Source organism: Alligator mississippiensis, chromosome 14, assembly GCF_030867095.1.
Source record: "Alligator mississippiensis isolate rAllMis1 chromosome 14, rAllMis1, whole genome shotgun sequence".
Taxonomy (NCBI): domain Eukaryota; kingdom Metazoa; phylum Chordata; order Crocodylia; family Alligatoridae; genus Alligator; species Alligator mississippiensis.
This window is the reverse complement of record NC_081837.1, coordinates 7,823,531-7,838,646: the sequence shown is the minus strand read 5'-3', so window position 1 is coordinate 7,838,646 and position 15,116 is coordinate 7,823,531. Positions and strand designations below refer to the sequence as shown.

The window sequence follows — 15,116 nt, the reverse complement described above, 5'->3', positions numbered from 1 at the left end:
ATATATATGTTCCAGCTTCTTATGTCCCAGCATCTTTGCCCATGAAGTCCATCCTGCTTCTCTTCTGAACTGGTTCTCCCCACACCCTTCAGACACAGTTCCCCAGATGCACTGGCTCCAGTCCCAGTCTCCCTTCCCAGGCTCTTCAGCCAGTCTCTGTGTTCCCTCCTTGCTCTGTCTCAATCTCCCTTAACCGTGCTAGTTCCAGTCTCCCCTGTTCTCTGGCTTTTTGTCACATTCATGTCCCTCCCATCCCACTCAGCCCCGCAGCTCAGCCAGTCCCAATCTGCTCACTCTGTCTCCTCATCTCCTTACATCAATTAGCTTCTACTCCCTTCCCTCCCTGACTCCCGGTTTCCCTCCCCAGTGAGTTCCAACTTTTCAATCCCTTAGTCCCAGCCTTCCTCCCAACTTCCAAGCTCCTTTCCACTATCCCCAAATCCTTTGCCAGCCTCCAATGTCAGCCTTCTCCCAGGCTGGACATGACTACACATGCTCTTTAATGTGCATTATCCTATTTTAATGCGCATTAAAGCGTTACTGAAAAAACAGTGCTATTTAGTTCATGCGCATTAAAATAGGCTAATGCGCATTCAGCATCACTTAAAAACCGTGCTCTCTAGTTAATCCACATTACGACAGGCTAAAGCGCATTTTCCTAGTACCTCACAATGGAGGTACTAGATTTAATGTGCATTAGCTAAAACATGTTAATGCATATGTAGACATGCCCTTTGTCTCAATCCACTCTCCCCTCAGGTGTCTTGTCTAGATCAGGCTGAAACATATATAACTTACTTTCTGATTCTACATTTATGTCTTCTCCATGTTACTTGCAAATGTAGAGCCTTGGGGGCGGGGGGGTCTATCAAGATAAAGGGATTTAAAGTATATTCAACAGATGGAGTGAGAAAGAGAAATTATTAAGAGCACCTGAAACTCAGTCTTTCTCAAGCATCATTAGACTCCCTTTGTAACTGTCTCCTGCAAAGGCTGCAGGGCTAATCCCCACCTCAGCTGTTGACTCACAAGTACAGCACATGGCTGAATGTCTGATCATGAACCATCTTCTCCCTCTAGGCTTGGACTGTTAATTTTGTTGCGATGGAGACTGTGTCCCTGGAGCATCAGATCCAGAGCGTGCAGCGACACATCGCCTTCCTGAAGAAGGAACAGATGGAGCTGCTGCATGACCTGCACCTGGAGATCCTTCGACTGCAGAAGCATTGCTCAGGTGAGCTCTTAAGGTCATGGCTAACCTTGAGTAGTGACACCTCCCTGCACTTTCCCATCAAACAGATAACATGGACATCAAAGCACTGCACACTCTAACATGTGATACACATTATAGTCTGTAGGAATTAGACTGTATCCCTTTATATCATGTAAGCCTTCCAGTGGCTCTCACTATATGTTTTAGACGCCAAAAGAGGAGGATATATCTCTATAACTAGAGCCTACCTGTCTGTGTTATTTCGTGAATGTAGAAAGTCAGAGCAATTGTGCTGCATAAACTCTGAGATCTCCTGGTTGAACAACTTTTTCTACACACACACAGATTTAGCTAGGTACTGCGCACCCTGAATCCTGAACACTTGCACTGTTGGCTCAGTTTCCCTTTTACAAAGAGGCTCATCGAATCCTAACCAGGGTGTGCCATGAACTGACTGAATCCAGCTGAATAATATCCACTAGGAACCATTTATCTCAAGATGGAAGATCAAATGCTATCTTAGCTGTGACACATGGTAGAAAGCCTGGGCAATTTTTTATTCTAGCAGTCTACTGACGGCATCCAAGATAAAACAGGGGCTTGTGCTTATAATCCATCATTAAAAACCCATCCTTTTGTTTTAATTCTGCACTAGATTACAAGGCACTTCTTGAAAGAGGATTAGCTTTCCCAGTGTTCAGTTGCCGCCCCATGTTCATCACTATCGTTATATCTTGCATTAGCTTTACTGCATTAGCTGCACACTGAGTAGTAATTCACTGGTCTCTGAAAAAGCATTAACTAGAGAGATGATACTGCCACTTCCTGCAGTGATCTGTGCCTTCAAAGGTATCTTGTCTCTCGATTATTGATTAAGATATAAAAATAGTTCATCGTTTCTCCAGTGCACCAGTAGCCTAAGGACAGGGAACCGGCTGAGCTCCATTGATAACAACAAGGGTGAGATCATACCAAAGTCTACTTCAGAACTGCAAGAAATGTGGTCCTGTTTTATTTTTTGCAATGAGGCAATGTACAATCAATTCCCCAACCCCCATACCAGTCTCTGAAGCAGGGGAGTAACACACACCATTGGCAGCCTGCTTGAGTCGCTTTCTGCCCATCTTGCTGGATGGGTTCTGAAGACAGCCACATAAATACAAGAGTTCTCCCCACCCTACCTCCCCTCTCTGATTATCTTTTCTTGGCATGAATTTTTAACAAGACATCGCAGTACAAGCTGCAGTTCCTGCTTCCTGCTGCAAAGCAGCCTCCCACCCTTTCCACAAGATTCAGAGTCTCTGTTACCTAGGATTTAAGCGTTCAGTTGTGCAAACGGTGCAAAGCAAGGGCTAGATTTTAAATGGCAGGCAAAGATATAAACTATAATTAAAGGATTCATCTTAAAAATAAATGTCTTGCTCTTATACAGCACTCTTCAGCAGGAGATTGCACAACATTTTACCTAAGAGATGAGCAGGATTCTCTCTTTTTATAGGCGGGGAAACTGAGGCACAGAGCAGTGCAGTGCCATGCCCAAGGCTATGCAGCAGGCAAGTGACAGAGTCAGGAATAGGACCCAAGCTGCCCTAGTGCCAGTTTACCACATTAGCCACCAATCCACATTGCCTCCCTTGAAATCAGAAATCTCGCAACTAGCATCCCCAACCCCTTCCCAATACACCCATGTCCTCACCACAGCTTTTCTGAAAAGGGAAAAAAACTATTTTTCTAAGAATATTAGAGATTCATAGCTTTTCAGGAGCCACTGTGCTCATCTACATATGACCTTCTGCATAAAACAGGCCAAAGCATATCAGCCAGCAATTACTGCTCCTGTCCACAACTTCTCTTTCAGCAATGAAGAGAAAATAAAAAATTACTAGGCTCTCAAATCATAATATTTAGCAAATATACCTCAGGGTTCAATCCAGAACCAGAAAAACTACACCCCCTTTTCAGAGCTGGGGACAAGCTAGGAATGGTGGGACTTCATTTTCAGCATGGGCAAGTTTGGGGCCCATTGACAGCCTCAAGCGAACCTGGAGTTTTTGAGATTGGAAGATGAAAGATCTGGTTTAAAATTCTCATATCATCTACAAGATATGCTTTTTAGCTCCAATCAAATGATTCACTCGCCTCCTTCCCACTGCCAAAATTCATTCTAATTCTACAGAATCCTGCTTCAGTAATTCACAAATGACTAATTACTCATTTTCTTCTTCCTCCTCTGTAAGTGGCTCCCAGGAAACAAAGACATACCCATAGTCATACTTTTGCTGTTCTGGTTTTTAATAGAACTAAAAATGGCACTTCTAGACATGAGAGGATATAGAGCACACATGAAAATATCAGGCTGGGATGTTTGGAAACACCCTTTGGTTTAAACAATCCCATATTTGGATATAATGGATCATTTCCTTCCAACCATTTCTACTACCCGATTCCCTGATAGAGCCTCATTTTGGGCTAGCATAACCTAATTAGTTTTAAGATGGAATTTGATAAGGATGTGAATGTGACTATGAAGTGGTGACCTGCACAAGAAGAGTGACTTCAGTGACCCAGAGATCCCATCTAGACCCAGTCCCATGGAAATCAGGACAGTTCCATTGGTTTCAGTACAGCTATGCTGATCTCTGGCAGATAACGACCTATTCCAAAGACTGTTATACCACTGGTATCTGTTTGTCCAGGTTTCTGCATTGTACCCATCTCCTTACTGTCTGAGTGCCTTACTAATCTATATAAATGTATCCATGGGCATATCTACATGTGCAAATGCTCCATGGTGGGTTTACTGAGTAATTTACTCTAGAGTAAACCCACCCCAGGCAGGTATTACATGTGTGGGGAAGTGGGAGCAGACTGCTGCCATAGGCAGCAAATCTGCTCCCGCTTCCACCCCCACGGCCCCTGCACCAGACACCTTCATCAACCAAGGGGAGCTCTAGGCTCCCCCTGGATGGTAGCCCAGCGACTGGCAGGGAGCAGGGGGGCAGGAAACAGCTGTCTCCTGGCAGGGGCTGGGAGATTGCTCCCTGCCCCTGGGAGCTGCCTGCTGCCAGGGTAGGCATCGCCACCAGAGCCTGGCTGGGAACAATATCCTCCTGTCCTGGCAGCAGGGAGCTCCCAGCCCCTGCCCCATTCCTCTTCCAGATAAGACTCTCCCAGCCCCCACTCCAGATCGTGGAGCTGGGGCTAGGAACAATCATCTCTGAGCCCCTGCTCTGCAAATGTGGAGCCGGAGCTAGGATCTCCCTGCTGCTGGGGCACAGGAATGTTGTCCTGGTCCAGGGTCCAGTGGCAAAGCCCGCCCCTGCAGCAGGCAGCTCCCAGAGGCAGGGAGCAATCTCCCGCCTCCAGCTGCTCAGATGACCAGGAGCACATTTACTCCCAGTCAGCCGTCTACATGTGCCATACTGAGCAGTAATTTCTCCCGTTAAATTTGCTACTTGTATTTACAGGTAGCAAATTTACTTGTGATTAGAGCAGATTACTGTGCGGCAAGCATCTGCACGTGTAGACGGTGATGCTTACTGCACAGTAATTTGCTCTAATCTCAAGTAAAGTGTCTCATGTAGATGTGCCCCGTGAAGATCTGTGTTTCTCCCTTGCCTACGTGCCAACCCAGCATGAAGCTCACTTCATCTGTAAATCATGTACAGCAGAGATGGCAGCATTGTCAGCTTCTACATGCTTCACCAGGACTTCAGCTTTGTCCTGAAGGAGCCCAGGGTCTGTTTAACTCTGGATGAAATTCCAAGAAGGGGAACCATTTGTTGTAGTGGTTTGAGTGATGAAGAACCAGCCTGAAACACAAGTGTCTTATGTTGCACAGACCATTGATATGACATATGAGGGGGGCAGCTTTTAGCCATGACTATTCTAGGCTGAACTGGACACAATACCTGAATGATGCCTTTACCCTTCAGTTGAGAATCATATAACCTCCTGTCCATCCTAGAACCAACCACATTTTGGTATCCCACTACCCAGAATCCCTACTGAGACCAGCCTTGGTCTTAACTTACTATGTTCCAGATTCCAGCAGACTCTATGACATGGGTGGCAATTGCTAAATAGCTCCCAAGTGTAATGTATGGTATGGATCCTCCCTCACAATCAATTAGGCTATTGGCTTGTCGTTTCTGATAATGCACCTTTCTCTCGCTTAGAAAGAAATCATTGTCTCAGCAGCACTTTCACCCAAAAGAGCTTTTCATTCTGCTATTGATGAAATGTTGCACCAGAGTTCCCAATGATGACACATCAAGGAAAAATACCTCCTGTGAGGTACTGTACAATCTGTCAAATACACTGCAGCTTCTCTCCCCAGAAGCCTTCCCTGGCACCCATAAATCTATGGAGAGCCTTCTGCAGGAAACCTCAGTCTGTGACTTGTCTTAGATAATGATAACAACTATTAGCCAATGACAAATTTCAGGTGTACCAAGGCATGATACATTTTGGACCCTTAATCTTGCCAGTGTCACTTTTACTCTGCTTTGATGGTTAAAATTTTGGAAAGGAAATAGGAAGTTAAGTTCATGGCTAAGTCCAAGATTTCTGGCTTGGAAACAAAGTTAAACAGTCGGTTAAAGAAAGCCTAATGAATACTTGGCAGTAAGTCATAAATTATAACCGGTTAACAGCCTTCACAGTGGTCACAGGGATATTCATGGGAAGCGCTTTACCAAACAGAGTTAGTTTGCCATTGGGAAGAAAGGGGAATGGAAGAATTCCAAAATTCTGTTTCAGACAATAACTGTCAATGGGATAAAAAAGGTGCATCTTTCCTAGATAAATAATACAACCAATAAGCTATATTAGACAAACCACTTTCCCTGGGTCGGTTCAAAAGCTGGCCCGAAAAACCCTCAATCCAATATTTACGGTACCAGGGAGATAAATGATGTTAGCAACCCTATAGCGTGAATCATGTATTGGAACAAATCTTGCTTCTTATAGAGAAAAATTGGCTTCTCTCCCACTCCCATTTTCATTTGTGCGCATAAACGCAGCAAAAATAGAAATGGGATCGTTCTGACTCTTTTATTTTTCTCCCAATCTCACTCCTGTTCCTGGAAGATGAGCTCAAATCTTATGGCAGTAATTAGCATGCTCTGCTAATACTACTGAACAAAAGGAGGAGGGGCGGTGCTAGCGATGCTGGCGCAGGAGGGATGGACCAGGAATTACAGCAAAAGGTGCCAGCCTGAGGCATTAGCTTATAGACCATTTGGGTCCAGTTTGGGTCCCAGTTATAGACATGTTAAAGAGACCTGCTTTCCAGAGGGCAGGTACTCAGCACCATCTTAAAATCAGCTTGCCTACTACTCAGGTGTTTTGGATTGAGGTCTAAAAATCACTAACCACTTTGGGAAACATCGACCCTGAACTTAATTCTCAGTTCTAAAATGCACACAACATGTAATGTTGGACAAGCCACCTCATTTTACTGTGCCTCAGTTTCCTCACCTGTGAACCACTTTTAGCAAATGTTTTGAGATCCTCAGAAAAAAGACGCTAAAAAGTGCAAGCAGTTCTCATCAGTTATCATTGTGTAAACCACAGAAGTGAAGCTCAGGCCACCACAATTCCCACAGTGAAGTTAGGATTCAATCAGGCCAAATCTGCCTCAGTTCTTTTCAAACATGAGACAGACTCTCTCATCTGAAATGTTCCTATAAATTCAAAATCTTGGGGTGGGTAGGGCTTTGGTTGAATGGGAAGTCAGCTGATTAGATGGCTGTAAAAAAAGCAAGCCCCAAGCCATCAGCCAAGATGAATGATGAAGACCACATATACAAGAATAGTTAACTGGTATCCTCATGCAGTACTGCGATCAAAACTAAAATCTGGACTGTCAATTATTTAAGTTCTTCCTGGTATAACAATAAATGAAAGCCTTGTTTTCTCTAATTTTGCAGACCTTTTCTCCACCTCTTTTTATTGTGCATTTCTGGAGAGCCCAGTTAACCAAAGTTCTTGCTCAAGCTTGGCTTTTTGCTGCTGTCTAGCTTGGGTTTTCAAAGGGGCCTTCCAACTCCTTGACAAATCCTACCCTCTGTCTTCAATTCATTTGCTTTACATAGAGGTTTTTTCTCTCCCTGTCAGGCCCAGTGTCTTAAGTCAGTCTCTAACCTGGAACTGGACTTTCATTGTCACTTTAACAAAGCTATCAGTTTAGCACAGTCTCTCTACCACCTGGACTCACTCTACCCTCTTCACACACCTCGCCAAGTGAAGCAGCCATTCACCTCCTTAGGAATAAAGCATAGTGCTGACAAGTTGGAGGTTAAATTCTGGGTTTGAACAGATCCCCAATTTACAAGCTAGGCTGTCTCAAAAAGCAGCAGCATGCAATAAGTTGTCTCATCAGTAGCTGCTTGTAGGAAGCAAGTTGCAATTAATCATTTAGTAGCTCTAAGGTCTTTCCCTTTGAAATTCAGTGCCACTGGGAAAGATCAGCACTAACATGCAAAAGGGTGTTCATTTCTCTTTGACATAGCCAAAAGGAGGAACTAGTCCGAGCTTCCCAAATTAGCCAGAAGATATGGTTGAATTTAGCAAGCAGGTAATTTTGCACTGTAATTTATAGGCAGTTTAGTCAATGCAGGTTACTCTGAGGGCAGCAAACAGCATAAATTCACAAAGTAGAAGGTCATGAGCTAAAGTGGAGTTTATATTGTTAGGCTATCTAGTCCTTCCCCCGACCAGAGAACAGCTGTTCCTCTGCTTAACCCCGCTATTAAGTTACTGCCAGCCCCAGAGACCTGATGGTTTATTGTTTATACTGCTTTACTATTAAATAAAAGATGCCAAATGAAAGGAGAGGAACTTGCAGGGAAGGACTTCAAGGCTTTGAAACACATGAGGCCCTTAAATGGTACTGATGCATTTGAACTTGAATTCACTGTATTGTGGGCAGTGAATCAGGGAGGCGCAAGTCATGGGCCCTACATTGGTCAAAGCCTCCTTAAGCTACACTGGGAGAGTAAGAGGTAGAGTAAGAGGCAGGGAGACTTGCTTTCTTTGCCTTGCCCTCTCCCTGTCTCATGGATTATCTTACTGATCCATGAGTGCACGGGGGAGGTTAATACTAGGGAGAGGGACTGCGGGTTGGGTTTAAAGAAAATGCTGCTTAACAAACTCAAACCGTGCATGTAAATAAAATGTGGGTGCTTGCCAGCACGCTCTGCAGCTGCACCTGCCCTGTCAGATGCTCTCATTCTGCTGCAGAAAAGGAACTGAGGAGGAGCCAAGTCCTGAAAGTCTGAGCAGAGCTGCTAATTCTCCTTCCCATGGGGTCTGTACCAAGTGCATTGCTTCTGTCATGCATTTGCCTTCTCCCCCAGTGCCTTGCAAATGAAAAGACCTGAGTTCACCCCTGCTCAACTCAGTATGTGCCCCCTGCAAAGCACAGTGCTCTCCCTCCTTGTGCCAGGGTATCAATCATTTTCCCTTGATTGGGAAGTCTGATTTACAAACTGATGCAGACCCAAAGGGACTAGTTTAGAAGATCCACTAACAAAGACAGGGCCCAAACCTTTCAGCCTTTATAGAGGCCAGCAGTCTCTGCTCATACATAAAGCTCTTCAGTCACTTTTACAAAATAGTGTTCCTCCTGAATCTAGCACTCAAAGGCCGCATCCAGACAAGGGCACCCATATAGTATGTGGTGCTGCAGACCCATCTGCAACGCCATGCACAGCACATTCAGGTATTTCCTGCAGTGCAGGGTTGGTTTTTTTTACCCCAGGAGATCCTGGGGTCAAAAAAACCCACACAGAAAAAAAGCGGGGCAGCACACATAGCTGCAGTGCACACCACCCAAAACTAGAGCCTGGCCTGCCGGAGCCATGCTCCAGCTGCCCGCCAGGCTCCCAGCTGCAGGAACACCTTGGCTACAGCTTCCCCTGTCCACAGGACCCCAAGTAAGGCTGCTGGGCCCAGCACAGTTGCTGGCCCCAGCCTCCCCTACCCTACCCGGGGTAACCTGCCACACCAGAGGGCATGTGGTATGGGTGTTCCCGCAGGACAAGGAGCCATACAAAGTGTGCTGCTGCTTCTTGTCCCTGGGAAACCAAATGTCTGCACTTGTCTAGACGCAGCCAAAGCTTCTACTGTATCTACAGTACATCCTCTCTGAAGGTACTATAACCCTCAGGATCAGATGCACTCAAGGTCAGGGGGACCAGTGTCTCATCCCAAAGCAGGGTACTTTGCTTCAGTGTTAGATTTGAAATATCCCTGAAACTCCAGCCCTTTCATTTTAGCTTCAGAAAAATAACATGGTCCATACTCATTTCCAATGGGCCAGCTGAGAGTAGTGCATGCCTTCCAGAAATGACAGCTTGTTCTCCATTATTTATACAGAGACACAAACGTGCAGAGGCCTCAAAAATCACGGCAAGTGCTTAGGTTTAGAAATGTGGCAGAGTCTCATTTGGTGTGCAAGTGGGAAGGATTAGAGTCAACTTGAAAGAAGATTAAAAGAAAAATCTAGGACAACGATTAACCATTTCAGCCCATTTTTAGACAAAATGAAACAAAGGAATTGTGATTTTTTTTCCTTTCCCTCTCCCACCCTTTATCTCCCCAGCTACTTGATATTTGGGAGGTTTGTGATAATTAACTAGAAAGACACAATTTGTAAAGGTTTCTGGGTTAAAAGGAAACTATAAAAAACTCTGCCCATCGGCAACCTGCATAAAATAGTTTTTGTAGCCCAAGGCTAGTTAGACGAAAAGAAATGGAATTCTTGGGCTGAGCAGTCATTTCTGTAGCACAGTGTCTATGATTATCCCTGAAGGCCCTTCGTGTCAAAATGAATAGCCATGTCGTTCTTAACTAGGATTCATTGAAGTGGGAAGCTGTACGTTGGGTCTGGTTTAACTGTAGTAGGTTGGATTTTCCCAGCCTCACTCACCAAGCAAATATCTGTCACTCACTGGCTGTATGGCTATAGAAAATGCATGCTGCTGTAACTGGTTGAGAGGCATAAGTTTTTGTAGGCAACAGCCTAGACCCTCATTCCTCGCTGACCCAGTTAGTCTCTAAGGCAGGGGTAGGCAACCTTTTCTGGCTGCAGGCTGGAACGACCCGGGCTTGGTCAGAGGTGTGTGGGTGGGCAGCTGCCACCACTGCTTGTCTCCACGGTGGCAGGGGGAGAGCACCTGCAGCTGAAGCCCCACCAAATCCTACCAAAGCCCCACATCCATAGGCCAGCTCCAATGGCTCCAGAGGCCAGATCCAGCCTGTGGGCCATAGGTTGCCAACTCCTGTAGTGAGGTGCCTTCTACCTGGCATCAAACTAACATGACTAATGACCTCTCTCGTCCTGCTCAAATTGATTATGTCATAATGATCTGGTGCTGGTGTAGGGTCCTGGTTTATGACTAGGACTCCTAGCTGATGTGAGACTATGAATATGTGTAATAAATAAATCACAGCACTTAGGTCCAGATTCTGCAAACACTTACATACATCAATATTTTTATGCCCTAGTCATCCAATGGAAGTCCATAGGAAGTGCTCATTGGAATTGGTCAAAACTAAGGTGTTCCATTACCAAGGGAGTTCTGGCAGTTTAAAAGTTTGTTTTCATCTTAAATCTGAATGAAAATTCCAAATTCCCCATGAACCAAAACTTCTGAAAATATTCCCTTTGGAAATATCAGAGCAGCTTTGTTTGTTCTGGGTAGAGCAAAGCAATTTTCTTGACTTTATCATTTTGCACGTGTTACAATAAGCGCAGTATACCAGGATATTTCCCAGATGGGGAAATCAAAAGTAAGTCAGTCAGCCTTGTGAAGCAAAATGCTTCAATGATTTTTCATCACAGATTTCAGCATAAATGATACATTTCCACAACAGCTTTGATATCGTTGAATCAGCAGATTCGAAAGAAAAACATCCCTTCGGAAAATTTTCACTCAGTTCTACCTATCCATTTGTGCAAATATATGCAATTTAAGCATGTTTGTAAGTGTTATCAGGAGTTGAGGGTTAATTCTTTTAATTATGAGTTGTCAGTCAATTGGCTTCTGATTCACATTATTACTCACAGACTTAGATAGCACTTTCTTTTTGAGCATCTCAAATTGCTCAAGTTACAAGCATCACTAACTCCACCCTGCATTCTTTTGCACCCAAAATGACCACTGAAATCTATGAAAGTAACTGGAATCTTTTGAAGATGCTCAATGCTTTGCAAGATGAGGCCTTAGGGCTGGAGTTTCCATTCCATTTAGATAAGCAATCCAAATATTGGAAGCTTATTTGAAGCTTATCTAAACTCTTCTGAGGTCTGCAAAACTAGGGTAGTGATGGAGAGGTTGTCTCAAGATTTTGCTGTGCTTCTGGTTCTAGATAAGAGTGGTATGTACAGAGCTGCTGCTTAGAAAAGCACTTTGGAGTTCCTGTCCCAGTAAAGGGATGTGAAAAGGGCAAATAGTTATCTGACTATTACTGATCTTCCGAAAAGGAGTTTAGGTACAGGCTTGGCCCATCTTACCGTTCACAGCCATTCTCAGTTCAAACAGGGCCACAATATAAAATAGGCCCTGTCCTTGCACATCTCATGAAATCCCACTCGGACAAAGCCAAAGAGGCAAAGTTGACCCTCAGTTGCACCAGGAAGTCCAGCTGAACTTCACTGGATTTACTCTGGATTGACAGCGGAGTAACAGAAATCAGAATATATCCCTAAATGTCCAATAGCAGCAGCACATGACATGAGTTATTATGAAACACAATTCTGAGCCATGTCCTCAGCCAGTGTAAATCAGCATAGTCCTATTAAAATCAAAGATCTGGCTATCTGTGTTTTCCATTCTGGATCCATTTCCCATCCGCCAGAAGCTTCATAAAAGTTTTGTGCAACCCACACTCCAACCATTTGCTATTTTCGTGTGAGGATCAGTTCTGACATGTCGTCTTACCTTTGAATGACCTTCACGTTCATTGTGGAAGGGACCGAGGCCGAGCGCCCAACAAGGTGGTTTTTCCATCTTCTATTCATAGAAGGCACAACAAACTCAGGAGCTGATGACTGCTCTGCTTTATTATTCACTTCCTCCACAACCAGAGTAGTGAAAGGATGCTTTCCTGGCAGTTGGTCTAGGAAAAAGAAATGGTAGCAGTTAGGACAGGACTAAAACATGTACCCTTCTTTCCCTGAGTTTTTAAAGTCTGCACCCTTTATCTTCCAAGCATGGCTCACCTGCCCACGGGTCAGGGCAGTACTCACACACTCCACATACCCACTTGGGCAGGCAATGGGGTACAGTGCTTTTGGGGGTGTTGTGAGGAAAATGGAGTGAGAAACCATGGGCAAACCACAGACATGCAGTGCAGCAGCAAACAAGCACATACAGGCACACACAGACTTTCGTACCAACTCTCACGATGTCATCACAAATCTCATAGTAATTGGTTCCCAGGGAAGTAGCTGTGTCAGTTAGGTGGATGGATAAATAACACCCTTACCAATATAATGATGCCAGCAAAAAACAATTTATAGACACACTGATGGTGGCAAAAAAAATCCTTTTGCTGGCCCAGTTGAGGGACTGGTTTAAAACCTCCTGGCAAAAGACCTCTGATTGATACAAGATGCGTCTCCCCTAAGGGATTTGTTGGCATAGCTCTGCTATAACACTAGCCAGACCAGCTGATAAGGCCTTGTGGCTGTAGGGAAAAACTTGATACTTAGCAGTAAGTGTCATTTGTGAAACCTTACTATTTTTAAGCCTGAATCTCACGGTTTGAATGCTGGGATTTGCGGTTGTGAGGCTGGGTTAAGAGTGGATGTATAGAGGAAGCCATTTGTGGGGAGTGACAGCAATAACTTTTGGAGCGGTCCTAAAAACGGGGAATGAGGCCATGTATTCTGGAGCGCCATCTGCTGACACCTTGTCTGTTATCACTCTAACTGCAAATAGAGAGCTGTCCCTTCATGGGCTAAACACACACACAGAGACACAGACAGCTGCATGGAGAAACACTTCCATGCACGTGCACGCCAGCAGAGTTCAGCTTTCATGGGAGCCCTGGCTGAGCAACTGCCTCTTGTGCCCAAGCACATGAGTTTACTGCTCAAAGTATTTGTATCTGTAAAGTAGGGGTATGCTCAAACAAACCTGCATGTGTACCCACATGCACACACAGGCATGTGCTGGCATAAACCTGTGGATAGACCCACGCACACAAGCAAGCACAAACATGTCTGAACCCCCATGTTTTCCTGGAAGATCTGTTTGGTTTGTTGCCGGCAGCCAGCACCCAGGGGTGTTTCTTTGCTGTGCAGCTTGCTTGCTCTAAACCTACCAGCATGGCCTCCCCATGTAACCACCCCTGGGCCTGGCTAATTACATGAGACTAAAAAACACAGAGGGATGGTGTAAGTGCATGAGGCACGTGCCCAGCACACTGCTGCTCGCTGCAAACAATGTGACTGGGAGAATCACAGTGAGCCACTGCGGACCCCGAGAACGCCAAGCTCCTAGATCCCACTCTTCATGCCTCAACGTGCTTTGCAGATGTTCATTTGGCAAACGTAAAAGTGTCTTCCCCCATTTTACAGACAAGAGGAACTAAGGCTGTTCAGAAACTATATAGATAAGGAGCATCACAATCAGGATCATCTTAGCTCCTGGCCTCATCTCCTATGCCTAGAGCCCCAGACCCCACTCTGTCAGGTGGACCAACTCTTTGTTAGAAGATACAGCCGACAGGAGTTCTGGATATTTGGTGTGCCAGCCATGTCCTGCCACCTCTCAACGATGCCAGTGTTGTGCAGTGCCTGAATCTCATTTCTGCGACACTTTTGGGGTTCGGCATGTGCGCAGCAAGATGACAGACTGCCAAGCAAGCAAGTATATGGGTCCCTGGGCATTGTATGGAAACTGCAATTGGAAATGCTGTCAGCTTTGCTGTGTTGCTGTAGCAGCTTAAAGGAGCTGGATGGAGAGGAGTGTGGAGCTGCAGTAAGGGAAGATGAAGACCGGATCCCTGGGATTTGGGACCTGAAGAGGCTCATTTAGCTATAAACAACTAATAGATGCTTCTTCTGAGGAGTAGGCATCACAAGATAGCAGTACCCCTTTAGCACAGTGATTCTGCAGAGCCTTCCAGTCTTCTCTGCAACTTCCTGCGAGAAATTTCCCTCTTCTCTCTGCCCCTTATTCCAGATGCTTAAACAACTTGGTGCAGCAAATGGACTTGAGCATCAAATGCGGGCTTGGTTTGCAACTTCACATTTCAATGCCAACACATCCCCCTAGTCTCAGGCTCTGGGATCATGTAGATCCATCACTGAAATAAAAATGAATTAGGGAAGGAGATGGCTGGATAAGGATTGAGCCTGGGGGGTCGTGACAGCTCTTTGCTCCACCACAGACTTCCTGAGGTCCTTGTGTGCCTCCCTTCCTCATCGCTAAAATGAGGGATTATAACCCTTCCCTTCTTCACTGGCATGTTGTAAGATGAAATGCAGTAGGGCCTGCAAAGCACTTCCTATGGTGATAAATGCTACACAGGCATCTCAGACAGCTGCAGACTCCATGTCAAAGCCAAGCTCTTATTTCAAGTCCTCAAGCTTTAGAGGCATTGGACACAGGTGATATGCTTGGGGGCAGTCTCCACAGTAAACCCTGATGTGATAGACTGCAAGAGATTTCTAGAGAGCCTTCTGATGCTTTCTACATGGTGTCTTGGTTTGAACATCCAAAATTTGTACCCATTTTTGATATTCTGGCTATCAAGTAACTGGTGTTATCCATTGGTATTTCTATAACATTGGCTAAGTGAAAAAGTGACACCCCCAGCAAAGACTAATAGGTGTCCTATTGAGCATGTGTTGCAGCTGATGACCCAAATGGAGAAAATCCCTCCT

General features: G+C 45.1%; 2 protein-coding genes across 3 annotated transcripts in view; one reads left to right on the top strand and one right to left on the bottom strand.

Annotated features, from left to right (window-relative positions):
- Positions 1-15,116, bottom strand: part of RAP1GAP2 (RAP1 GTPase activating protein 2) — a 318,779-nt gene that overhangs the window by 269,168 nt on the left and 34,495 nt on the right. For both annotated transcript variants that reach the window (XM_019493274.2, XM_059717108.1), the window contains exon 3: positions 12,163-12,340. The gene's annotated coding sequence lies outside the window, so the exon portion shown is untranslated. The remainder of the gene's footprint in view (positions 1-12,162; positions 12,341-15,116) is intronic.
- CCDC92B (coiled-coil domain containing 92B) overlaps positions 1-15,116 on the top strand; it is a 58,572-nt gene that overhangs the window by 15,299 nt on the left and 28,157 nt on the right. The window contains exon 2 of the mRNA XM_019493277.2: positions 1,081-1,234. Coding sequence (XP_019348822.1) covers positions 1,081-1,234 — 154 coding nt within the window. The remainder of the gene's footprint in view (positions 1-1,080; positions 1,235-15,116) is intronic.